The sequence below is a fragment of the Giraffa tippelskirchi genome, chromosome 4, assembly GCF_054371585.1.
Source record: "Giraffa tippelskirchi isolate mGirTip1 chromosome 4, T2T-mGirTip1v1.2.pri, whole genome shotgun sequence".
In the NCBI taxonomy this organism is placed as follows: domain Eukaryota; kingdom Metazoa; phylum Chordata; class Mammalia; order Artiodactyla; family Giraffidae; genus Giraffa; species Giraffa tippelskirchi.
In genome coordinates this window covers 90,073,579-90,100,231 of record NC_137278.1, presented here as the reverse complement: position 1 = coordinate 90,100,231, position 26,653 = coordinate 90,073,579, and the positions used below count along the sequence as shown (strand labels likewise).

Genomic DNA, 26,653 nt, shown 5'->3' with positions numbered 1-26,653 from the left:
TTGAGAACATGATATTTACCTAGTCTAAAATTTCCTATTTCATAAATATCATTATCATAATAAATAAATATATTTATTAATTTATAGCCTCCTATAAATAAGGGTCTTCCCTTCCACTTTCCACTTTCATGTTTTTTAAAATTATCAGTATGGTCTTGTATATTTTTTGTGTTCCATGGATAATAATTTACTTTTGTCGTTATTCATTTTTATATAAAAATTGTGCCAAAGTTGACCAGTAGAGATCCTTAAAGCAATTTTTCTGTCCCCGACATGTTTTTTTATTCTTTGAATATGTACTTCAATACTTGCTGGCACAATGTATGTATATTCCAAACTCATCTTGTAGTTTCTCTGCTCTAGACCTGGGCTCATCCATTTCTCCAAAGAGCCTGATTCCCTTCAGAGGGGAATGGTATTTAGAAACCAAAATCTGGCTATCTAGGTGTGCTCACTGTGCTCACTGTCACTGGAGTGTCATTGCTTCTAGGCCCTCTTAGCAGACAGATCTAGGACTTTTTAAAAATCATGACTTCAGACTAATATGTCTAATTCCAATCCAACATCTCAGAGTTATTCCTCTCCTTCCATTCCATATCTACAATCTTTCTTCTCCCTGAATGAGAATAAACAATGTATTTATTCAGTTACAAAATCTTGTATATACAAATAAAAGAACTTCAGAATTTCTGCATTAATGCCACTCAAACATTTATTAATCCACCAAAATGTATTAAATAAACCTCAAGATTTCTTTGAAGCTCTTTTTGTCCATTGAATAGATCCTACCTGTAGAGCATATAGTTAGAGGACCGTGTTCAAAAGTTATTTGAATTATTTTCTTCTGAGTGTATATGTTATTTATTTGAGATACAGTTAGGTTTATTTGTTTCTGTTGCCATTGAATTTCAGATGTTTCCCCATTCTTATTGATTTATTTTTGAAACTATATAAAATGTCAATATAATTCAAAGTCAAAGGTATATTGTGTGCTGTGTGCTAAGTTGTTTCAGTCGTGTCCAACTTTTTGTGACCCACCAGCTCCTCGGTCCATGGGATTCTCCAGGAAAGAATACTGGAGTGGGTTGTCATTTCCTTCCCTAGCAGATCTTCCCTATCCAGCGATTAAACCTGTGTCTCTTATGCCTCCTGCATTGGGAGGCAGGCTCTTTACCACCTGGCTATATTAAAAAGGCATAATACAATTCCATTTCCCTCTCTGTCCCTTCATGGGCGGTCCTTCCCACTCATCCTCTATAAGTAAATAATTTTATGCTTCTATTTCTTTTTGTAAAAATAAGCAAATGCAAATATATTTTCCTTTCTTTTTTATAAAAGGTAGCATACTATATAACCCTTTTGTCTAATGGTTTTTTCACTGAATGACATACCTTGGAAATCACAGTATATCAGTTTATAGAGATCTTCCTCATTCTTTTTTTAAAAAAATAGCTGTATAACAAAATACTATATGGAAGAACCATAATTTATTCAACTATTTTCTTACATGGCTTCCATGGTGGCTCAGACAATAAAGAATCTGCCTGCAGGGTGGGAAACACTGGGTTCGATCCCTGGGTCAGGAAATCCCCTGCAGAAGGGAATGGCTACCCACTCCAGTATTTTCCTACATATGGACATTTGGACTGTTTCCATTATTTTGCCAATATGAATAATGCAAGAATAGATACTCTTATACATATGTGTTTTGATATTGTTGGAAATATATATTAGGGGTAAATTCCTAGCTTTTCTGTAAGGAGTAATTAAATAGTCATTTCTGGCAATACAGAGCAAGAAAGAAGATACAAATGAACAATGCTAGGACTAAACGATAGAATAATTAAAGCTATAATATAAGTTTAAAAGATCAGAATACATTGAGCAATCTGAGGCAGTAAATTTGAAGACTTAGAAAAAATGGATACATGTCTAAAAAGTATAGATTACCAAAAACTGCCTAACAAGATGAAATACAGGATTTGAAAAGACCTATAAAGGGAAAGAAATTAGATCAGTTGCTTAAAATATATGCACCAAAGTAGTAACAAACAAACCAGAACTTACCACTAGGCTCCTATGATCTTTCAGGTGAATACACTCAAAGGAATAGCCAAATTCAATCTTTACAAAACTCTTTAAAGAGAATAAAAAAGAGGAAATGTTCCCCAATTCATTTATGAGGCACTTTGAGACCGATACCAAATAAGTAGGTATAAGAAAGAAAAATTATAGGCCAATATCACTTATGAAATTATACATAAATAGTCTAAATGAAATAATAACAAGTTGAATCCAGCAATGTATTGAAATATATCATATAATATTTACAAAAAATGGTAACATTAGAGAATGTGTTAATGTAGTTAATCACATTAACAAATTGAAGGAGAAATGATAACTCAGTAGATACAGAAAAATCATTTAATACAATATAATTCCATTTATAATCTTTTAAAAAAGATTATTTAGATCTAGAAGGGAGGTTCATTAACTTAATAGAATATCTGTCCAAAAAGAGAAAAACAACCAAACCCCGTAGCAAGTACTATTCTTTAAAACATTTTTTTACTTGGAGGATAATAGCTTTACTATGTTGTGTTGGTTTCTGATGTACAACATGAATCAGCTTTAATATCCATATATCCCCTCCCTCTTGAGCTTCCCTCCCATCCTACCCCCATTCCACCTCTCTAGGTCATCACAGAGCACTGAGCTGAATTCCCTGAGCTCTACAGCTGCTTCCTGCTAGTGATCTATTTTACACGTGGTAGTGTGTATATGTCAATGCTACTGTCTCAATTCGTCTCCTCATCTCCTTCCCCTACTGTGTCCACAAGTTCATTCTCTATGTCTGTGTATCTACTCCTGCCCTGGAAATAGGTTCATCAATACCATTTTTCTGGACTCCATATATATTCACTAATATACAATATTTGTTTTTCTCTTTCAAACTTACTTCACTCTGTATAACAGGCTGTAGGTTCATCCACCTCACTTTAACTGACTCAAATTCATTCTGTTTTATGACTGAGTAATATTCCATTGTGGGACTTCCCTGGTGGCTCAGGGGTGAAGAATCTACCTGCCAATGCAGGAGATGTGGGTTCAGTCCCTGGGTCGGGAAGATCCCCTGGAGAAGGAAATGGCAACCCACTCCAGTATTCCTGCCTGGGGAATCCCATGGACAGAGGAGCCCGGTAGGCCACGGTCCATGGGGTCACAAAAGAGTCGGACGTGACTTAGCGACTAAACAACAACGACAACATTCCATTGTATATATGTACCACAACTTCTTTATCCATTCATCTATTGATGAACATCTAGGTTGTTTCCATGTCCTAGCTATCATAAATAGTGCTGCTATGAAAATTAGGGCACAGGTGTCTTTTTGAATTATTGTTTCTCAGGGTATATGCCCAGTAGTGAGATTGCTGGGTCATATGGTAGTTTTATTCCTAGTTTTTTAAGGCTCCATACAGTTTTCCATAGTGACTGTATCAATTTATATTCTTACCAATAGAGAAAGAAGGTTCCTTTTTTTCCACATCCTCTCCAGCATTTATTATTTGTAGATTTTTTTGATGAAGGCCATTCTGACTGGTGTGAGGTGATACCTCACTGAAGTTTTGATTTGCATTTCTTAATAATGAGCAATGTTGAGCAACTTTTCATGTGCTTGTTGGCCATCTGTATTTCTTCTTTGGAGAAATATCTGTTTAAGTCTTCCAGCCATTAATATTTTTTTAATTAGAGGATATTGCTTTACAATGTTATGTTGGTTTCTGCACAACAATGTGAATCAGCCATAAGGATACATATATTCTCTCCCTCTTGAGCTCCACCCATTATTTGATTGAGTTGTTTGTTGCAAGTACCATTCTTAAAGAGGAATCAAATAAAGGTAAAATCTTAATGTCTGGGACAGAGCAAGACTGTTTGACAATAGTGCTTCTATCCATCATTTTCCTAAGAGACTAACAAGTAGAATAAGACATGAAAAATATTAGGATTGGAAAGGAATAAACACAAGTATTCATGAGAATAGGCAAACTATTGGAACTACTGTTTTATAAGATTTCTGGATGTAGGGCAAATATATAAAATCATTGCTGTATGCCTATAAGCCTATAGCAAACATTTAGATTTTGATATTTAAAAAAAAAAAAACATTTAAAATAGCACTTAGAATGATAAGTTACCCAAAATAAATTCAAGAAAAAATAAGTTACCCAAAATAAATTCAAGAAAGGATGTGCAAGACCTTTACGGAAAAACTTACAGCACTTTATTGAAGGCCACTGGAGGCCTTCAACTAAATAAATGGATAAATATATCACCTTGGGTAGAAGTATCTGTAATCATGAAGATACTCATTTTCTTCAAATTATATTCAATATAATTCCAATCAAAATAACAGGATTTTCCATGGAACTTAACAAATTGATACTAAAAATAATGTAAGGCTAAGGGCCAAGAACAGCCAAGACAATTTTCAAGAATGTGGTAACAGGAGAGTCGCTCTAGGAAGTAGTATAAAAATGAAAGTGAAAGTCACTCAGTCGTGTCTGGCTCTTTGTGACCCCATGGACTATACAGTCCATGGAATTCTCCAGACCAGAATACTATCCCTTCTCCAGCAGATCATCCTGACCCAGGAATCGAACCGGGGTCTCCTGCATTGCAGGCGGATTCTTTACCAACTGAGTTTGGGTTTGGGTTTGGGGATAAGCAAATAGATCATTGGAGCAGAATAGAAAGTTTGGAAACATGCCCACACCCATATGGAAGCTTGATATTTGATAGTTCAGTGGCGAAGAAAGATGGACCTTCTAACAAATGATACTATCTATATGGAGAAGAAATAAAGTTAGATTTCACCTCATACACAAAACACTTTATATATGAAAAGAAAATATTTGCAGCATTGTTTATAACAGCAAAATGAAAGAAACCACTGAAATGTCCATCAACAAGAGAATGGAAAAATAAGTCATGATTTAGTCATACTTTAGAAAACTTAACACAGGAAAGGAAAAAATGAACAGGGCTACATTTGTCAGTACTGATAAATCTCAAAAACAATGATGAATGAAAAAAACAGTAGCAGAGTAATAATACTGTCTGATGTAATTTATATAATGTTTTAATATGTAAAGCAATGTTATATATAATATATATTAATATATAACATAATATATAATAATATATATTTATGGGTATATTTTTCATGGAGTCATAAAAACATTCATGGGAACAGTCAGCAACAGATTCATGATACTACTTACCTCTGGAGAGAGAGAGGCAATGGGATCTAGCAGAACAGGAGGAACTTCATTTATATCTTTAATGTTTCATCTTTTAAAAAGAAAATTTTCACAAAATTTAACAAAATAATTAGATTTGGCAGTATGTGGATGTTCATTATACTATCCTCTGGACTTCTCTGTACACTTGATATGTTTCATTTTATGCATGTATTTTAAATATGTGTCAACATGTACAGGAATATCATTCTCATCTCTATCCTTTTGTAGTTTCCCTGAAACTTCTACATTGTTCTGAAATATTCTGAGAAAGTATTATAAATTTCTCCCACCATAATTGTGTGTGTTTAATTTCCTTACATCTCTCATAGTTTTTGCTGTGTATATTTCAGTGCAGTGGGGTTTGGTATGTTCCTGACATTTTTATCTTCTTGAGGTTATAATCTCCACCTTCCCACCTCTCTCTTTCTCTCACAGATGCACACATACACACACGCACGAAATATCTCTGTTTCTTTGAATATTGTTGTCTTGAATTCTACTTCATCTCATGTTAATATTTCTATTCCCTTTTTGTTTGTTCGACTTGTAAATTGTTGCCTACACATTTTCATTAGAGTGATATTTCTGTGTATATGTCTCTCATAGACAAAACTAAACTGAATTCTACTTTTTTTTCTAACCCACTTTGAGAAACTGTCTTTAACTTCAATAATTAATGGAACTTATTCATATTTATTCTGCCACTGGTTATTGTGAGCACTTATCCCAGCCATCCAGTGGTAAGTTTGTTATTGTTTCCATTTATTTTCCTGATTTATACTAGACTGATAATTTTCATTGGTCCTTTTTGTTTCTTAAGTAGTTTGGAAGGGGAGCATCTTAATCCTCTCTAGTTATCATTCACCTGTAATGTGTTATAGAGAGATTTCATTGTATTTACCTTATCAATATCAATAACTGAATAGGAAATAGGACCTCCCCAATCCTACTCATAAAGGAAGAGATTTTTAGCACACCATTTTACCCTGTTTTCTACCATTTCATTCATATACATTTGCCCAGATTTTGTACATAGTCTGGAATCTCACTAGTTTTTTGAACCCTTGCTTAACACCTATATTAAACTTCACAAGTATTTAGGTTGCGTGTGTGTATGTGTGTGTGTTCTCTATGCTTGGCTAGAGTACTTTTTTGAATAATATGAAGAGTGTGTGGGCAATACTTTCTGAGTCCTTACATATCTGAAATGATTTTTTTCCCTCTTATACGTGAACAATAGTTGGCCTGATTCTCTTTTTCTTTATAGGTAAACCTCCCTCATTCCCTTTGGGATCTTTTGGTACTTTTTCTCTCTTTGGAGTGCAGAAATATACTTAGGATTAAAAAAATCTTCTCCATATATTTTATAAAATTATACAAGTAATACATGAATATGTTCTTTGGAATTCAAAAATATCACTAAGAATTTTTTAAAGAATATTTTTAAAGTTATACAAGTAATACATGAATATGTTCTCTCAACTCAGAATTCAAACAATGCAAAAAAATATTAAAGTTCCTCTGACAACCCTGAACTCCAAATCTGCTCCCAGAAGTAACCTCTGTGAGAAGTTTGGTGTGAACTTTCAGGCTTTTTTTCTAGGTATTTGCATAAATATGAAACATCATGAAAATTTTTGTTTTGTTTTGTATCTTTTCCATTAAAAATATAAAAGTATACTTATTTATCTACAAATAGCTTAATTACACTTAGCAGTTTGCCTGTGTAAAGATCTCTTTCCTTCCTTCCCTCCTCCTTTCATTTTTCCTGCTGAGTAACATTCTCTCCCATAGTGATGGATTTAGATTGTTTCTGATAATTTTCTATTAGAAATGACAGTGCTGTGGGAAAATCCTTATAAAGCTTTTTTTGTGCAAGTATGAGGATTTCTTAAGGGCCCATTCCAGAAACTGAGCTTGCTGTATAAGAGGCAATGCACATTTCCCTGAACAACAAAAGATCTCACTTCTTTTCATGTATTTATTGACTATTTACTTTTCCTCTTTTATGAATTAGCTATTAACATCCTTTGTCCATTCTTCCATTGACTATATTTTTCTAATTAATTTGTAAGTATTCCTTATATGCCGCTGCTGCTGCTAAGTCGCTTCAGTTGTGTCTGACTCTGTGCGACCCCATAGACAGCAGCCCACCAAGCTCCCCCGTCCCTGGGATTCTCCAGGCAAGAACACTGGCGTGGGTTGCCATTTCCTTCTCCAATGCATGAGAGTGAAAAGTGAAAGTGAAGTCGCTCAGTCGTGTCCGACTCTTCGCGACCCCATGGACTGTAGCCTACCAGGCTCCTCCGTCCATGGGATTTTCCAGGCAAGAGTACTGGAGTGAGTTGCCATTTCCTTCTCCAATTCCTTATATATTTGGATATTAATCCTTTGAATTATATATATTGCAAATCTCTTCTCCTAGTCATTCTTTCTTTACTCTCTGGTGTCTTTGGTAGAAATGTTTTAAATATTGATTCTTTTTTTAAATATAAATTTATTTATTTTAATTGGAGGCTAATTACTTTACAATATTGTAGTGGTTTTGCCATACATTAACATGAATCCACTATGGGTGTACATGTGTTCCCCATCCTGATTCTTAAAATATAATGATCTTTCCTTGGATTGAGCTTTGAGTCTTGTCCCCACTTCTCACCTCCATCTCCTTTAGTAAAATAACTGGATTTTTGAGAGTTGTGTCTAGGAATCAATCAGCTCTTAGATGTATATATCAATTCTTCTGTTTTCATTTTCTAATTTATTCATTTCTTATTTTCATAATATCCACTTTTCCTCTTTGATTTGCTGTGGCTGGCTTTTTTTTTAACTTATTGCTTTGAATTTATTCTTATTTATTCTCATTCTTTCCTTCTAATGAAACTCTTTAGGGCTCTGAATTTGCTTCTGAGTATATCAGATACTTGGCTATGTCTAATATGTTTTCATACAATGATTTATATTTTTATTTTTGGAATAAGTTTGAAATTATAACTTTGAATCCTCTTTAATCAATTAGTCAGAAGAATACATTTTAAATTCCAAATGATTGTGTTTTAAAATTATATATTCTTTTATTATTATTTCTAGTTTATCTTATTTTTAGAGAGAGTGACCTCTACAATTTTCCCATTTGAAATTTATTATGGTTTTCTTTGTAGCATAGTATATGATTATATGAGGAGTAGGACCATTTGTATATAACAAAAAGTTCAAAACAATAGTAGTTTAAACAAAATAATTTATTTCCCTCTCAGATCAAAGAATTTTGGAGATAGGCAGATCCTACAGTCATTGTGAATCCAGACTTCCATTTTTCTACATCATTCTCAGTGCTGGCTTCTAGTGTCAGTAACTTCATGGCCTAGGATGGCTGCTGAAGTTCCAGTCATCACATCTACATCCCAGGGAGGAGAAAAAAGGGAGAAGTAAAAGGATGTACCTCTTATGTGAGTCATTTCCCTTTAAGTAGTCTTCTTCAGAGTGTCACACAATGGTTTTGTTTATATTACATTAGAAATTAGTTGGATATATATAGTCAACCCCCAAGTATAGGGATTCATTAGTGAGAAAGAAGAGAATAGGTAGTCAAACAAGGATCTTCCATAATAATTTTTAATATATATTCCATCAATGCTTAAAAATAAAGAGATGTATCATTTGGCAGTATCATCTCTCTCAAACCACAGAAGTTGAGTTTGGGGCTTATTCCTCATAGGAGGTCAACTGGACCCTTTCAAAATTAATGGCTGCCATAAACTGGGATAATGTAGCCAACCCAAGAGATGCCAGCACTCTTTCTAGTTCACAAGTGTTATTGAGGACACCCCATAGTTTTCCTCTCTCTCCTCTTCCTAAGACAAATCAATTACTCCAGGGCCACTACGGCCTTGTAGGCATTGTAGGAACGTGGGTGCTGATTCCTGTGTCGCTCAGGGCTTTACTGCTGAAGTAGACACTGTGAATGTCCTGCCAGGACCAGTCCCTCCCAGCCCGGAGCAAACATCCCTCTGCGAAGAAATGTGTAGGATGTGAGAATAGGAATCCCAGCCTCTGACACCCTGTATGAACACATGATTGGGATTAATGGGCAACATGACCTGGGATGATCTCAGTGGCAGCCGGAGCAAAATGACAATACTCACCTAGCCTCCCTAGGTGAGACTCACTTCTTAGCCCCAAGTAGCTGTATCCCAGGATTCAGAACAGCTGGGCCAGAGGCCAGGTCCCAGGAGGAGCCACTGGTTGTGGAGAACCTGTGGCCTTCTATCTGGGCACTTTGATGTGGATAAGCAATGTGGGGACTCATTGGTCCCACTCCCTTCTTGGGGCCACTACCTTGCCCAGTAAGGAGGGAGCACTGTGACTGTCTGGGCACTTCAACCCCAGGCCTGGCTCCCACCAGCCACATCACCTCTCCTAAGACCCTGCTGTCTCCTGCTAGCACTGAACATCTCAGTAAAGGTGTGGTCTGAAGGGGAGTGAAGGTTCCAGACCATGCCTTAGGGAAGCCCCTGCTGTGATAGAATGGGTAAGAAATATACACATGCAGAAACCACTAAAATGCTTACCAAAATAGAAATGGGGTGCCAGCAAATGTGCTAGGAACTGAGTCCCTGAGTGATAAAGGAAAGGGGTGAGTCAGGCTGGCAGGTGTCTTGACTAAGATGCTTCTGGAAGTAATATCCGAATTACCTCCTGCCCAGGTGAGCATCCCTGACTTGACGACCCCCCCTCCCATGCTGCTTCCACCTTGCCTGAGAGTAACCCTGCCCCCATCCTGCTCACTCCTAGAACTCAGGAGAAATGAGCTGGTTTTCTCCCAGAAGCTGGTGCCAGTTTAGTCAGCAGATTTCACAGATCTACTGGCACCCATGTAGTGTCTTATTTTAAGCTTAACATTTGAAGATGGAAACTTTTCCCCCTTTGATGTGTGGCAAAGAGATCCCAATTTATACATAAGCATGGCGGCTAAACCAGTGCACCAGGCTGTTCCCAAGACGGGTGCAGTTCAAGGCTCCCCTTTTTCAAATACCTTCCCAGAAAGACCCCCACCAACTGTGATCGCTTCTGACAATTGGCATCTAAGTTCTCAGGTTTCCTTCAAGAGATATGCAGCCCTGTCCTTTCTGGGCACGCGTGGCTGGGGAGAGGCAGGGCCAGGGTGTGGGGGCCCATCCTGTCCTCTCTGCATTTCTCCAGCTGCCAGCCTGTACCCTTGGCTCCCATAATGTGTCAGGGCAGCGAGCCTGAGGTTCTCCCAGGGGGCCTCTGTGTCTCCCTTCTCAGCCCTGAGCTCCCTGACACTGCCGTCCTCCTCTCCTCTCTCCTGTCATTCTGGGAGTCTCAGAACTCAAGGCTGAAACCCCTCATATCCAGCTGGGAGACAGAGGAGGGCAGACCAGGAGCATCCTGTCAGTGAATTCAGGTCTCGGGTTATGTCCAAACCTGATATTTTCTTGGGACACGAGGAGCTCTATCTACTCTGAACCCTCTTGTTTTAATGCTGCAGATGATCGTGTAGACTTAGAAACCTCATTTCTGCAGAAATGCTGGTATAAGTCACATCCTGTCTGTGGGGAGGAAAGGTGAACCATGGAGGGTTCACTTATGCGAGGATTTGGCTGAGTCTCAGGGCCTTTCTCACATCTCCCAGCCCTCTTCATCCCAGACTCAACTTTTTCACACATTTCAATCCCAACCCCAATTTTCTTCCTGGCCATTGTAATCAGACACCAAAATGGCTGGTGGCTGATTTGCTTCTCACTGCAGGTCTGGCTTAGTTTATATCATCCAAGAGGTGGGGTCCAGTTAAGCTGGAATGGTCCAGTCAGGGACAAACATTCATTTGACAAAAGATATTTTCTTGAAATGGTTGGGCTGCTTTAAATAGCAGCACCCCTAATGCGCCCAAGTGTTACTTTTCAGACCATTAGCTATAGAAATCAGAAGATGGAGACAAAGTCGAAGGAAAAAGCAGGCTGGAGCCCATGCAAGGTCTTTTGAAAATGAAGAGGAACATTTTAGAACTGAGTGCATCAGTGTGTAGGAAAAGTGTGTGATGCTAAAGGACTGTTGCTTTGCCGGCGAGGACTCCCAGGTATTTGAGAAGTGAATCTTATGTGGTCTCATCCCTCTGAAGCATCTGGAAGCCCTCAAGGAAGACAGATTTTAAACATATATTTACTACCAAGATAAATACTGCAAAGAAGGCAGGCAGGGTGCTGAGAGAGCATGTGACAGGAGCCCTACGTCATCTTGAGGGCTGGAGGGGGCTTCCTGGAGGAAGTGACAACTAACCAGAAACCCAGAGGATGAGGAGGGATTAGCCAAATGAAGATGAGGTGGAGGGTGGCAGGACTAATATTTCTGCCATTTTCCTGCCAAGCAAGACAATTCTGTACCCTGTAGTCTTCCCCTGACTTAAATTTCACCACTCAGTTGTTTAGACACACACCCTGTTTCCCCTTTGAATTTTTTTATACTTTTAAAGTTTTCTTTTTCTTATCACTTGACTCACTTTCATATGAGTGCCAGCCTGAGGGGAGGGAAGTTGCTCAGTTCTGAGTCCCAGTATCACAGTACACAGAATTGTGGCCGGCAGACTTGCTGCCTTGTTCTTGCCTTCAGTTGTTCATGTCCCACTTCTGGCCAAGCAGGTGGAGATATTTGGTGCCTCTCTCCCACACTGAGAACTCATCTCTCTGCAGAGGTTAGAACACTCTGAAGGTGGAGGGCTGAAGTGAAGTTGTGGTTTTTCTTGTGAGCCAGTTGCCATAAGGGTACAGTCGGCTCCGTTCCTCATTCTGTCCTGAGATGAGGCTCAGTTACAAATTTCCCTTCTTTCTGGACCAGCCAGGGTGGCCCCAGAACTGGGCCAATGGTCACCAGCCGGAGTGGGTTGACAAGCTGGGCTGCTCAGGAACCAACATCACTAGGGGCGACATTAGTAGTGCTACAGGTGCATTAGTAGTGGTACAGAATTTTGCCTGGGAAGGACAGCATAGTCACTCTTTATATGAAGTAATCCTTGTATCAATCAGCTATTGCTACTATAGCGCTGTGTAACAAACATCCGCAAAATTGCAGCAGCAGCCATAGCATTCATTCTTAGGGATCTGCAGTTACCCGGGAGTTTGGCTGGTCTAAACTGGGCTTGATTGAGGCAGTTTTGCTTCTCACTGCAGGTCTAGGGTCAACTGGGAGTCAGCTCAACCAGGCTGGACTCTGCTCCTCTTTGGATGAAAACACTGGTCAGGGCATGTCACCTCTTGGCAATGTTAGGAGCACAGAGGGCTGGCATAAATAAATAAGGTCTCTGAGGCTTGGGCTTCAAACTGGCACACTCCCACTTCCTCCCACATGCCATTGGCCAAAGCAATACCAAGAGCATGGAAACAAATTCCTCCCCTGGCACGGTTATGATGCAGGGACCAAACTCAATCTGTCCCCCTCTTCAAAGGCCGACAGCCTCATGCAATCAGACTTTAATAAAAGGGGTAAGAAAGAGATGGATGATAGTGGTCGTTGTCACAATCCATCATAGATCTTTTCCCTAGCCAAGAATGAATTAATGCCCTTAATAATGAGTTAGCAATGTTCTTCAGGTATGTGCTGTGGGCCCAATTTTATGCTGAGTGCTTTGGGGGACATCAGAGAGAAAAGCCCTGATTCTACCATCAGGAGCTCACTACTTTTTGTGGACTAAATGTTGCTCAATTGTGTAATGTAGACTGTGAAGGTCAGAGACATGAGCGAACAGCAAAGACTAGAAAAGAATGAGACCAAAGGAGAGGAATGATACTAATGCCTAACACCCGGGGGGGTGCATGCTCTGTTCCAGACACTGTGCCCAATTCTTTCCATGCCTTACTTCTCCTGGTCATCCAGAGAGGTACCAGGACCGTCCCCATTTAACAGATGAAAAAACAGAGGCACCAAGACCTCAAGTTACTTGTGCGTGGTCACACAGCCAGTACATATAAGAACTAGAATTGGAGTCCAGCTCCTCCCACCACCAGAGCCTGAGCACTGGTCACGAGGGCCTGTGGCCAGCCACCCAAGGGGAAGAGGAAGCAAAGGCAGACAGATGTGCAGAGAGGACAGCTGCCAGGGGGCGGGAGCTGTGGAGGGGACCCCAGTCGTGTTATAAACTATAAATGGGAGCAAAGATAGGATGTGCGATTTGGCCGAGGTCCTGCGACAAGATAGGGTGCAGGCTGGGAATTCTGGCTGTCGGCTCTCCTCTATGTTCCCTGGTCCCAGCCGTTTTCTGGGCTCTCTACCCGCTGAGCGGCCACGCTGAAGCATCTCCTTCTTGGAAGAAGTGCCATCCACTGGCATTGAAGCCGGCGGACTGGCTCCCTTTCTCTATTCATCTCTTTCCTCCTTTCCCCTGCCGTGTTCTGGAAAGGGCAGCGTGAGGGAATGTGGGCAGGTTGCACCAGAGATATACATCTGAGAACTGAAGGAACATTTATTTTTAATTTAGACTTAAAAAGAAAAAAGGAAGTTATAAAATATCTGCTCTTGCTCCTGGGATTGTGCAGATGGTGCTGCGTGTTGCCTAATAGGGAGAGGGGCTGGCACCGCATGCTTGTGGCCCCACCAGCCACTGTAGGAACCTGGAAGGCGGGTCCCGGTTCCTCATGCCTCAGCCTCAGATGGCTCCCTTGGGTCCCCTCTGGCCAGTGTGGCATGGTGTTCCGCTGCCTTCTCACCTCACCCTCCCTGGACTCCCATCTGGTGATTGCCTGAACCTCCTCCAATGAAGCTCATCTCTCAGCCATTCCTGCTCCCAGGAGCACACACGTGCACACCTCAGCTCCAGCCTACCACCTCCTTTGGCAGATAACCAGACCTCTCTTTTCCTCAACTCCTGCTTGGATGTGAGAACTTATCAGTTTTACACACATCCAAATACCTGTTTAAACCATCTTGTCATTTCCATGCCCAGGAGTTATAGAAGACATTCCCATACATTTTCCTGTTTGGTCTTTGTGTTTATTGTGGTTCGATGCTGTATACTCAACTCTTCTGGTAGTCTCCTCTGGAAGCTGATGGAGCTCAGTGCATAGAAGATGCTTGAAAATGGGCATATAATGTGACTTTTCCTTTGTACTCAGGCCGTTGAGCTGGAGAAGGAAGCCCTAGAGAGGTGGGGCTCCCAAGCCAGAAATCAAGAGACCTGACTCTTTCTCTAGCTTGCTTTGAAGCCTCTGGCTGGTCACTGAATTTGTCTAAGCCTCAGTTGCCTCATTTGTAGAATATAGCAAGTAATCTCTATTTTGTTTGGACCCCAAAGTTATAATAAAGACTGTGAAAGTGACATAAGGAAAAATGCTTAGTGAAATTAATCAATTAATTTATCTCTTTAAGAAAGTGTGCTGAGGCACAGCTGTCCGGCCTGTGTTTGGGCAAGAGTTTGGGACAGGAGTCTGGTCAGATTGGCCAACCAGATGAAAAACTCACCGGTTACACTGTGCACTGTGTGTGTGTGTGTGTGTGTGTGTGTGTATTGCATAGCCTGGGTACTAGTTTGCTTTAGGGCTATAGTTTGTTCTGAAAAATAACTCAATATCACATAAAAAAGGCATGCCATAAGAAAAAACAAGTAAGTTGAAAATGAGACAAAAGGAAAGTTAGAGAAGAAAAGATAAAATAAAGGTATAAGTCCAGTTTCACACAAGACACATGCAGTGTGGTCTGTCTCCTTGGCAGATGTGGGTTGTGGAGACCCAGCCTGGATATCTTGACAGTCAGTGCAAAGAGGGACACAGTTGGATGCCCTGTGTCTATAAGATAGATGCAAACCAGATGTTCAGAAGTATAAATTTCTGATCCTGAAACCAGAAAATTTCCTCCAAGAGGATTCATAAAGGGGACCGATGTAATGAACAGTGAGTGTCCTGGACAACAGCTGTCTGGTAAATACAGTGAGTCCCATGGGCCACATCTTATGATGGTCCTGGTGACCCAAGCGCAGTTCAAGGGGTGCAAAGGGAACTGAGGGAGAGAATGCAATGTAGTTCATAACACACCTATGTTATATAAACCAGGGGGTTAGGGGAATGTGTTTCCCAACAGTGGAAAACAGCTTTTATTTCCCTGGGCTTCAGGAGACAGGCAGACACACACACCTATGTATATGTACATCCCAGTGCAGGAGAATGCGCGCGCACACACACACACACACACGCATACTACACACTCATGGGCTCACCTATCTGTGCCCAGCTTTGGCCTCTCTAGGCTCGGTTTCCTCGCTATGGTCTGGCTTCTGACTAAGGCACCAAGAGGAGATCCTGGGTCCCCTGGGGTTCCTTCTTGGTAGGACTGGTGGGAAAATTCCCTTTTACACACAATGGAACCATGTATATTGGCTTCATACCTACTACTTGGACTCTGGAAATAGAATTTAAGTTGAGATAGGAACTCCAAGGTCAACCTCTTCATCCTACAGGGGAGAAAGCTAGAACCCCAAAGGGGCAAGTCTTCTGCTGGAGACCACACAGGAATAGAGCCAAAGCTGAGACCTCAGGTCCCTGATTCTCACTCCAGCACCCTAAGCTGTCACTGTGAAGAAAAATCAAGTTGGGATCTTACTTGCGGGACAAAAATATCATAAGATAATCCTTCATCAGTGCTATGGAATGGCTTTACATTATATAATTTTATTCAAACTGATATGGGCCAATAAATATAAATGTGTATGCATGTTCACTGTTTTAAAACATTTTAATGTTTAAAACATGATTTACTAATGCTAAGGATGTCTAGAATTTGATTTACTGCATAGAATTGAATGTTTATACTTGTTCCTTACAGAAATTCTTGCCAAAGAGCCATTTTATCTACAGGAATAATAAATAAGTCAATATGTGGATGGCTGTGCACATTTTTTCCATATGCAGCAGCACTTGGTAGATGTTATTTTGCATACAAGCACTCAAAAGGTAAATCTGACAGATACACGTGAATCCTTGAAGTCTAAGATTTGGTCAGTGTCAAGATCAGGCAATTAATCTGGACATTAACCAAAAGAATAAAGTCATTGGGTCTAGGTCTTAGGTGATATTTGGGCTTTGAGAATAATGGGTCGACACTTACATAACCAGACTTGGTCATATGTGTGTATTTATTCATTCATTCACACATTCAACAAATACATATTAGACATCTATGTTTCATTCAATAGCCTAAATATAGTGTAGGTTTTGCTTCATGGGGGCCCAGAGATAATATATATTAATTTCCTTACTTGTGTTGGTAAAACACTTAAGGCCTTTAAATATGGAGCTTCCCAGGCAGACCAGTGGTAAAGAATCTGCCTGTCAATGCAGGAGATGTGGGTTCGATCCCTGGGTTGGGAAGATCCCCTATAGGAGGAAATGGCAACCCACTCAAGTATTCTTGCCTAGAAAATTCCATGGACAGAGGAGTTTGGTGGGATACAGTCAGTGGGGTCGCAAAGAGTCAGACATGACTGAGCACACACTCTTTAAAGCCTTTGAAATGAATATTATTGAGTCCTCACAAAGATCCTGTTGGACGGCTAGGGTGCGAAGAAGTCAGGTTAGCTGGGTAGAAGTAAAGGGGCTCCTTTTGTGTGCTCCTTTGATTTTATTGTTCCCCTGGACACCAATTATGAAAATACACATGTCGGCTGTTAAAAAGAACACAGAAATACTCAAGAAGAACGTGGGGAAGTACTGACCCGCAGGGACATCTACGTGCTGTGCTATAGATTTTTTTGATGCCTGGAGATATGTATATGTATGTATATTTGTGTACATGATATATACGGTGAGGGTTTTTTTCCTTTATAAAAATGGGATTATGCTGTCATATAATTCTGCAACCATGGTTTCTTCATTGTATGTCATCTCACTTTGGGCAGTGGTTTGCACAGATCATACACATCAGTTTGTGCAGATCCAACTCACTCTTGTTCGTGACTGTGTCATTTTTCTTTGCCAAAGTGTAGGGGTTTCTTCTGCCTTCTTCAGCCTTTTCTCTCTCTCTCATAGGTTGTTGGTCTTCTCTTGCCCAATCAGACACTGGCGTCCACTGTATTCTGGCAGGTAACAGTTTCCCTGCCAACAGAAGGCTCCTGAGAGGGCACCCAACAAGTGCTGGTTAGAGCACCCTGTCCCAGCGTCACCTCTCTATCTAGTCCCCTTGCGGAAAGTCACCCCCCCTTCCGACTCCTCCCCAACCCAGGACCACTGGGAGAAACCCCAGGACTTCGTCCTGCTGAGCAGGTCCCAGCAATCCTTGGGCCGGAGGAGATGAGGGCTGGCTTCACCTGGATGCTTGTTCCATGACCAGTGACCTTGAGGCCCTCCGCCTCATTTTGACATCAGCCTCATCCAAATCTATGGGGGAGGTAATCCACCCTCAACCCTAGGGGTAGTAAGGTGGGTGAAAGAGCATCACGGACCCTGGTCTCTGCCCTTGGAGGCAGTCGGGTTGTGGCTGACTCAAAACCGTAGCTCTGTGTGTGTCTGTGTAGAGAAAGCAGGACAGGAAGAAAAACCTATTAGTCTTCAGGAGAAAATGTCAGAGTCTTCCTGAAGGGAAAAAAACACTCCTAATAGTGTCCATGTCTGGGCTCTGCAGGTAGTGCAGGACAGTGGGCTGGGGTATTCTGAAAGAGGCTCAAGGCTGTCAGCCATTCCAGGGCCCTTCCGGAATGGTGTCCACCTTCAGTCCAGTCATTAATATAAAAAGGATGATGCAACAAAGGCAGTGGGCCCATTTGGGGCAGTGGACCCTAGAATTCTGGGAGAGGTGGCCGTGCCTGGTCTGAGATGGACAGCTGGGCGAGTTGGGGCCAGTGTCTTGGTTTACCAGGAACTGAGGGGTTTCCCAGGACTGAGACCTTTTGGCACTGAAACCTCCATTGTCCTGGCAAATCAGGATGGCTGGTCGCACTAACTTGGGGGTGGATGGAGCCACCATGAATAGAGAGCCATGTCTTTCTGGAAGACGGTGGCCTCCCGGGTTCAGACCTAGCTTCCAGGGAGGTGACCACACCTCTCCTGACTTCTCCCCCATCCCCTCCCCTTGCCTTTCAGTGGCTGAACCAGAGCCACAACGCCTGTGTCAACTACGCAAACCGCAACGCTACCAAGGTGAGTATGGCAGACCATCGCCTGGTGGTGGGCTGCAGGCAGGGTGACCCTCCTCCATCAAGGCTGCTCCTCGGGGTTTTACTGCCAGCCCTTCAGGAGGGGCCGCACCAGGGAGGGGCTGTTCACATGACGTGACAAAGGCCCATAACGTGGGAGTGTGGTGGGGAAGGAGGAAGGGATAAGCCCCGCTGGTTTCTGAACACTTTGGGGCAGGCCTTGGTTCAGGACAGCATCAGGCACGTGAGGACTGAATTCCTCTAAATCTGCCTCCAAGTTGCCTGGAAGCGGCCCTGGTGCCCCAAGATCGCTGGCTGCAAAGCTAAAGGGCTGCCTGTAAGGGTGAGGGGTCTGAGAGGACTAGCTTGTCCTCCCAAAGTGCCCTGCACTCCTGGGATGAGCTCACAGCAGAGGCCCAGTCACCCTTCTCTTGTCGAGGAAGGGCTGGGCCCCTGGACTTCACTGGCAAGGCTTTCTCTCCCCGTGTCAGTCCTCCCACACTTCCATCCAAAGGCAGCAGAGGAGAGGGGAGGTCTAGGTCCCCTTGGGGGCTGTCAGTCTGGGAGGAGAGGGTCTGGGCACTTACAACCTTGGTGGGGAGTGACAGGGGTGTCATGAGCCGGGATGAACAGTACAATTTCTGGGCCTGATACTCTGGGAACATCCCCACCTTCTCCCGTCTAAACCTTTGGCCCATGTCTCTCTCAGATGCTTCACACCTGGACAGCTCTGCTTAGCTGTCTCCCATTCACCTTAAACCAAACATCTCCAGAATTGCTGTCATAGTTCCTCAGCTCTTGCTTAATTTTGTGTGTCACAACTTGTGATCCACTTTCCCATAGAAATATTGAGCAACAGCCTCCTACTGGCCTGGAAGACCTGCTGGGTTGATGAGGCCCGTGAGAGCCAGTCAGGCTGTGGCCACCTCAACATTGCCATTTCCACTGAGAAAGTACTCTGGGTGCCAAACAGCCCATTCACAACATTTAGCTTTCCTAACTGGCCCTGCTTGCCCCAGCCATAAGTGACCCATTTTGGCCCTTGCTGTTTTCTGCTTCCAGCCAAATGTCTGCCAAGGACTTTTCTAGAATAGGGCAGAAGAGCAGTGGGCCCTTCGGCATCTCCCTAGACATAGCTGCCCCGTGTTTCCATGTGCGGAGCTGTGCTGAGGGAGGCGTGGATCCCTTTGGCTTCCAGAGGCCTTCCTTTTCTCCTGCCCCTCAGGCTCCCGGACGGGAACGTCTCTTGTGGCTGGGGCCGTTTGCAAGGGTGGGAGCTTTCGGCACCCTGGGGTCCTGAAATTCTGTATCTTTCAGCCTTCACCTGTATCCAAGTTCATCCAGGGCTACCTGGGAGCTGTCATCAGTGCTGTCTCCATTGCTGTGAGTAACCCCCACCCCCGCCATCCACTCCACCCTGCTGCTCTCTGGCTGTCCCTCCCCAGCATCTCAGGGCAGACCTTGTCTGAGGGTCAGGGCTGGGCAAACAGTGTGGGAGGCAGAGGTTTCTGTGTGGGGGCTGTCAGGCGAGAAAAGTAGACCACAGGTAGAGGGAGAGCACAGGCTGGTGCTCCAAGTTTGGGAGAACAGGAAGGGAGGGGAGGCAGTGCCTACGGGCCGTGTGAAGGGCTGCACAGTCCAGCCAGGGGCAGGAAGCCTGCTCTAGAGGGATGCATGTTTACCGACTACCTTCCTCAGAGGGAGCTCAGTAATGTGGCTGATGCAGCAGCGAAGGGCCTCATAATCCAGCTCCAAGATTGGTCCAGATGTCAGCTCCCCTTTAGTCTTTGCCTGTGCTCCCTGGATCCCCTCTTGGTGGCCTTGGTCATGTGGTCACATGTTCAGGCCCTCCTGGAGTTCTGTGAATTCCTCAAGACAGGGGCTATAGACTCTTTTTGAATCCCACAGGGCTTTGAGAATACAGCAGCTACTAAGTAGGGGAGGTTTGTAGACTGACTATGTGAGATCAACTATCTGCCCAGGTGAAGGCAGAGGGCAGGTGACCCAGCAAAGGGCCTGAGCCTGAGCCAGAGCCAGAGTGAAGATCAGGCTCCCAAGACTTTGGCATGTTCATCCCACCCCTGCACCTGTCTTTGGTCCTCTCTCCATCCTGGCTGGGTGGTCTCCCATAGCCCACTCCGGAGGGTAAGAGTCACTTTACAACTTCATTATTTTATTCATTACCCAATAAGTACAGGTAGTTGGCAAGAAAAATAATCAGGAAATGCAACATTAAAAACATTTACACATAATAAAAATTCACATATAATCATCTTTTTGTAAAACCCACCTTCTCATCTTTCCCATGTCTTTAACTAAATGTAGTGGTTCACGCCTGTGTACTGACCCACTGGTGTGGGTGATACCTACATGGTATGGGTGATACCATACACCACCATTTATTTTACTGTTCTCCAAAACAGGGATTTGGGTCTGTACTGAGATGGCCTCATTTACCCTGTTCCCACATGGACCAGGTCCACTTCCAAATACCTGTTAGGAGGGGGGGCGGTCCCCACTTCATGCTCAAGATCCCTCTCCTTTCCTTATGTCTTACCCAAGCACGAAGCCAGAATTGCCATATCTATTTAGATCACTCATCAAGAGGCTGCTAACCCACCCTGGTGGTCCTGCAACCCAGCATGAGACTTCATACCTTTGAGGGTCTTACTAATTGGGATCTCTGATTCTGGGGGTTGCTGGTCAGGGTCAGGGGACCTTGTGAGAGAGGAGAAGAGGCTCTGTCACCTTCTTCCTGCTCCTTATGACACGAGGGGCCCATAGCTATGCCTGTTTTAGTGGCTTGAAAGTCCCAGGTTCCTTCTTTGAGATGTAAGGGGAGGTGGGGAGGAGCCAGGAGGAGGAAGCCACACGAGGAGTGGCCTTGGCTGGGACGGGCTGTAGTGCAAGGGGATCACTGTCCTGGGGGACATCCCTCTCCAACAGGCCTGGGGCTGCAGGGATGGGGACATGGCTTCTTCCCAGGGCTCTGGGCTCTCTGCACCCCCAGTCCTTACTGCCCCACGCTTGCAGCCGTCAGTCATTCTATCCCAACTTTGTAAGGCTGGATCCAGCCCAGATTGTGGGGTGAGGGTTCTGACGCCCAAGGTGCAGAGTTACTGGGGACTTAGGGCCCTCCAGGCTTGCAGAGCCAGGGTCTTATTCACAGGGGATGGGGCCTCGTGCTGGGCTGTCACAGCCCCCAGGGGGTGTACCTGTGCTGGGGACACCCTCCTTCCCCTCCCCTCCTAGCTGCAGAGCCCCTGGAGGAGGTGTTCCCTGACTATGCCAGCCCCAAGTCCTAGAAACTTCTGTCTTTCTCATACACTCGCTCAGTTATGCCCCGCGTCCTGTCCTCTCATTGTTCTGCCGGATTTCACATTTGCCAGGGACAGGGACAGGCCCCGTGTTTTCTCCCCCACAGAGCGGGGTGCGGAGCAGTGCTCCATGAACACTTGTTATTAGGTTGCTGATCGATGGTTGGCTTTGGAGGCCCCTCTGCGCTCCACCCGCCAGCGGCTTGTCCCCCCGCCTGACGTCTGTGCACAGTGAGGGTCTAACTCCGGCAGATGGAGTGGAGTTTCTGACTTGGAAAATTTGCAGCTCGCTTGCTTTTCTTTTGTGTGTGTAAATCATGAAACCTCCAAGGAAAGAGGCTTTATTTTATTTTCCTTTCCCCTTGTTCTTTGGAAGCCCAGGCCTCGCGGCCTCATTAACTGATCTCTGCTTCAATTAGTGACAAATCCACCCCTCTCCCTCCTACCCCAGGGTGAGCCTGTTAGGAGGAGATGACCTGCAAACGAGTGTCATGGCCCCAGTGGTTGGCCCAGTTCTGGCATTAATTAAAGTGAGTCCTACAAGCAGGCGGCATGGATTAGGGCTGACAAGCCAAGGGCAGATCCCAGAGACTGAGGACCTGCTGAGTCAAGGCCAGGCCCTGTGAGTCCAGCCCACTCCCCGGACCTGGGAGAGCCCGTTTCCCCTCTCAGAAGAGCCCCTGACCTTGGGCAGCAGCCCCAAGAATCAGTCCCCACTGTGTACCCCCTAACTGCAGTCTCCTACTGGTGGCAGGACCACCAGTGGGGGGGTTAGCAGCCTTTTGGTGAACCCTCTAAATAGATCTGGCAATGTCTGTCTTCTTACTCGGGAATAAAAAAGAAATTTCGTCTTAAGTTATTTTTGAAATCTAGCAGTTTGCTGTCTTTTAACAAAGGAAGTTCTGTCAGTGCTCGCTGTGCTTTAGCTCGGGCGTTTGTGTTGAGCGTTTCTGTGGTCACCCCTGCCGAGTCCTGGCTACCGGAGGGAGACCCAGTCATTGCCTTCAGGAGTGCAAGAGTGCCAGGCACTTCGCCAGTGCTGGGGGATGGCACAGACTGGTGTGACTTTCAAGGTGCTGAGAGGGGAAGAAGCTGAGGATACTCTGTGGTGTCACCATGATTATGATAAAAATGATGCAGTGGGTAAGGACACAGGGGAGCACCCCCTAATTCACAGTCGGTCTTATAAGACAGACTGGAGAGGTGAGGGCAGGGCTGGGTGTTCCAGAAAGAGGGCACAGCACCCAAAGGGGCACCAGGAGAAGGAGAGCAGGACAGATTCCAAAAGCTGTCAGAAAATGAGCGTGGCTGCCGTGGAAGGAGTGACGGTGATGGGGTGACCATGAGCGGGCGGGGTAGGGCAGCAGGGGTGGGCCATGAAGCACCATGAGTGCCTTGTCAGTCATGAGGAGAGCCCTGCCAGGAACCCCTGCCTGGGCTCAGGGGCCTGGGACATTGCAGAGGGTGTGGACAGAAGAGGGTTGGAGGGGAAGTTGTGAGCGGTTGGCAGGGCCAGTAGATGGACCACCTGACTGGACATAGGGTCCCGGTTAAGAGTGGACTTGGGGCCAGAGAGGAAGGTGCAGGGCTAAAGGCTCACGTGAACAGTCAGGAGCTGAATGGCAGAGCCAGAGTATGAGCGTTGCTTCATGCCTCATCCTCAAACACTTAACCTTCAGCCAGGTCATCGCTGGCCAAAGGCTTTCCCTGTTGGAGAAATGCTGACCTCTATTCCTAAAGGGCCTGGGCCCTGGAGGGTGCTTCTGTATAGGATGCAGTGATTGTCTGTTAACTGAGACAGTGGGCACAAGGAGGTATCCCAGGGGATGCCTAGGCTGAGCCTCACCCCTCCCAGTTCCTATTGCTTACTGGATCTCCATGCCCCCGTGATAGTCAGACTGGCAAGTAATCATAGTGGGTAACACTTATGGAGTGCCTTCGACTTGGCAAGCATCTCCTAAGGCACACCCTAAGCTACACCCTGGACCACGGAGGACACCCTGAGCTACAACTCAAGCACAGAGTGAGCCAGGTGTAGTCTTGCAGAACGCCCAGGAACCAAGTATGCGTGTGGGTAGAGTATAACCCCTTGTCACACTTAAAGAGCCCCTCAAAATTTTTGTTGCAGTCCCCTCTGGTCTCAGAGCACCTGGGAGAGACTTGTCTACTAGGGGGCAGGGTAAGAGTTCCTCCAGTGGGGAGCCAACAGCACAGCTTGACTTTTCCAACCTCCCTACACCACAGGGAAGCAGGAAGAAAAAAGTGGCTTTTTGTCAGTAAAATAGTGTCTGTCCTTGACTCTGCTTCTGTACCTCAGTGTCTTCATCAGTGTCCTCACCAGGTGCCCTCTGTAGTCCAGGGTGTAGGTCAGAGTGTCCTCTGTAGTCCAGAGTGTAGCTCAGGGTGTCCTCTGCAGTCCAGGGTATAGCTCTGGGTGTCCTCATGGTCCAGGGTATAGCTCTGGGTCCAAGGTATAGTTCAGGGTGTAGCTCAGGGTGTCCTCTGTGGTCCAGGGTGTAGCTCAGGCCCAGATACTCTTCTCTGAGCCTGATGGAGTTAGGAGACCAACAGCCTGAGAATCTAGACCAGACTGTTGCCTCTCTGCTGTCACTCTGTGTGGCTTCCAGGTTGGAGGGCCCATTGTATGGACCCTGTATCAGAATCTGAAGTGTTCCGGAAGCCTGCAGATGGTAATGCTGGCAGTGACAAGTCTGACGCAGATATTGGCTCCACATCTATTCTGGGGAGGGCAAGTTGTTGTCCCTTCCTAGATAGGAGGGGTCTGATATAATTGGTTTTCCAGCAAGTGGCCAGCAGGTTCCTGTGGGGCATGGTTCAGGGGTCAGTGTTGGTCACTATTGCTAGCAAAAAGCTACACAGCTGCAGCTGGAGATGACTGGTGTTTGAACCTGTGCACACTCTGTCCTGCCACCTTGGCCTTTTGCTCTTGAACCTGTTGCCAAGCAACAGCCTGATTGGGGTTGCAGGACAATTGACCTCCATAGAGGCTTGGGGTCACTGGTTGCTATCAAGATTTTATTCTATTGAATCAATGCACGCCCTCTGCTGGGCAATTTTGGTACCTCAGAGATGCCTTGACCTGTTCCAGCCCTTGCTGCACCAGGCCCCACAAAAACCCCCTGACCACTTTGTTGTTGTTCAGTTGCTCAGTCGTGTCCTACTCTTTGCGACCCCATGGACTGCAGCGACCCAGGCTTCCCTGTCCTTCACCATCTCCCAGAGCTTGCTCAAACTCATATCCATTGAGTTGGTGATGCATCCAACCATCTCATCCTCTGTCGTCCCCTTCTCCTCCTCCCTTCAACCTTTCCCAGCATCAGGGTCTTTTCCAACGTGTCAGCTCTTCCCATCAGGTGGCCAAAATATTGGAGCTTCAGCTTCAGCATCAGCCCTTCCAATGAATGTTCAGGGTTGATTTTCTTTTGAATTGACTGATTTGATCTTGCAGTCCAAGGGACTCTCAAGAGTCTTTTCCAACACCACAGTTCAAAAGCAACAATTCTTCAGTGCTCAGCCTTCTTTATGGTACAACTTTCATACTTGGTTGTATGACCACTTGGTTATTTTATTATCTACCACCCAAAAGTAGATCCTAAATTCTGACCTCATGCCATCCCTCCTTTCAGACATACCCTGTCTATTGTCCTCCAGGGTGCCTTGGACCCCTTACGGCAGGTGCCATTAGTCTGCAGAACTGGCTGCAGACAACCTGGCATTTCATGTTTCTACAGCCTGCAGAGTCCCCCTCTCTTCTTACCTGGCTGCCTCCTTCTCAGGGCTCAGTTGGGCATCCCCTTTCTCAGAAGCCTTCATAGCCCTGGGGGAGGGGGAGTGCCCCCCTCAAAGCCCCGCTTCCTGGCAGAGTGGATATACCATCCACTCAGGTGGTCCTAGACCTGCATGTGCATCTTCCAGCCCCACAGAGCTGTGTTTGCCAAGGTGGACCGCAGTGGCTGCACAAGGTAAGTCTCATTTGTGGCTCTTTTGTTTTTTTTCTGCTTCAGAAATTAGTCACTTAATTTATCTAGAAACATTTATTAAGCACCTACTCATTTCATCAGGCACCAGAAATTCCATGAAGAAAGGAGTGTACACAGGCCCTGTGCCCAGCACTTTAGGGCCTATGGGGAGAGACGGATGCTTAGTAAAGTGTCCATAGATTAAAATATTTCCATACGATTCTGTTTTAAATAATACACACGTGTTACTTCGATTCCCAACATTTTAAGAAGTAAATGAATATACTTAGGGACTGTGATAGGTATGTGGAAAGAAGAGCTCCAGGTTTCATGAGAGGGTGTAAAAGGGGAGCCCTGAGTGAAGAGGAGGACTCTCTGAGGGCCTGACGTTCAATCTGAAAAGTGAGGAAGCCAAGGGAAGGCAGGGCTTGCGAGAAAAGGTGGGAGAGAATGAGGGAGAACTGGCTCACTGGAGGAACAGGGTGGTGGTGAGGTGACCGGAGCCTTGCAAGCACGGCCAGGTGGTCAGGTAGGGCCGTGTGCGTCTTAAATGCAGTGAAACCTCTGAGAGACTCACACGTGTTGGGTCTACTCTGGCTGCTGTGGATCAGACAGTGGATTAGAAGGGTCAAGGGTGCAAGTAGGGAGCCCAGTTAGGAGGGGGGCAGTTGTCCAGGGAGAAGTGATGGTTGTTTAAGCTAAATGGTGGGAGCAGAGAGAGAGAGAAATAGCTGTACTTAAGACACCCAGCAGACAGAGCTGGGTGTGGGGTGGCAGAGGCTCCTGTCCAGGTAGACCCCTAGGGTTCTGGCTTGAAGAGCTGAGCTGGGAATGGGAGAGGCAGACAGGATGTGAGTGAGGAAGATCAAGATGACCCTCATTTGCCTTGTGTGTAGGTGGAGTGCTGAAACCCAT

At 44.8% G+C, this 26,653-nt stretch overlaps 1 protein-coding gene across 19 annotated transcripts in view; it reads left to right on the top strand.

Annotated features, from left to right (window-relative positions):
• Positions 1-26,653, top strand: part of SFXN5 (sideroflexin 5) — a 122,952-nt gene that overhangs the window by 44,125 nt on the left and 52,174 nt on the right. For 17 of the 19 annotated variants that reach the window (XR_014051484.1, XR_014051483.1, XR_014051482.1 and 14 more), the window contains 3 exons: positions 17,339-17,392; positions 18,389-18,445; positions 19,759-19,824. Coding sequence is in view for 16 of the 19 variants with exons in the window: in XM_081482997.1 (XP_081339123.1) it covers positions 17,339-17,392; positions 18,389-18,445; positions 19,759-19,824 (177 nt within the window). In the remaining 3 variants the exon portion in view is untranslated. Of the gene's footprint in view, positions 1-17,338; positions 17,698-18,388; positions 18,446-19,758; positions 19,825-25,694; positions 25,742-26,653 lie in introns of those variants that run through there. The other 2 variants (XM_081482991.1, XM_081482994.1) reach the window with 2 other exon arrangements.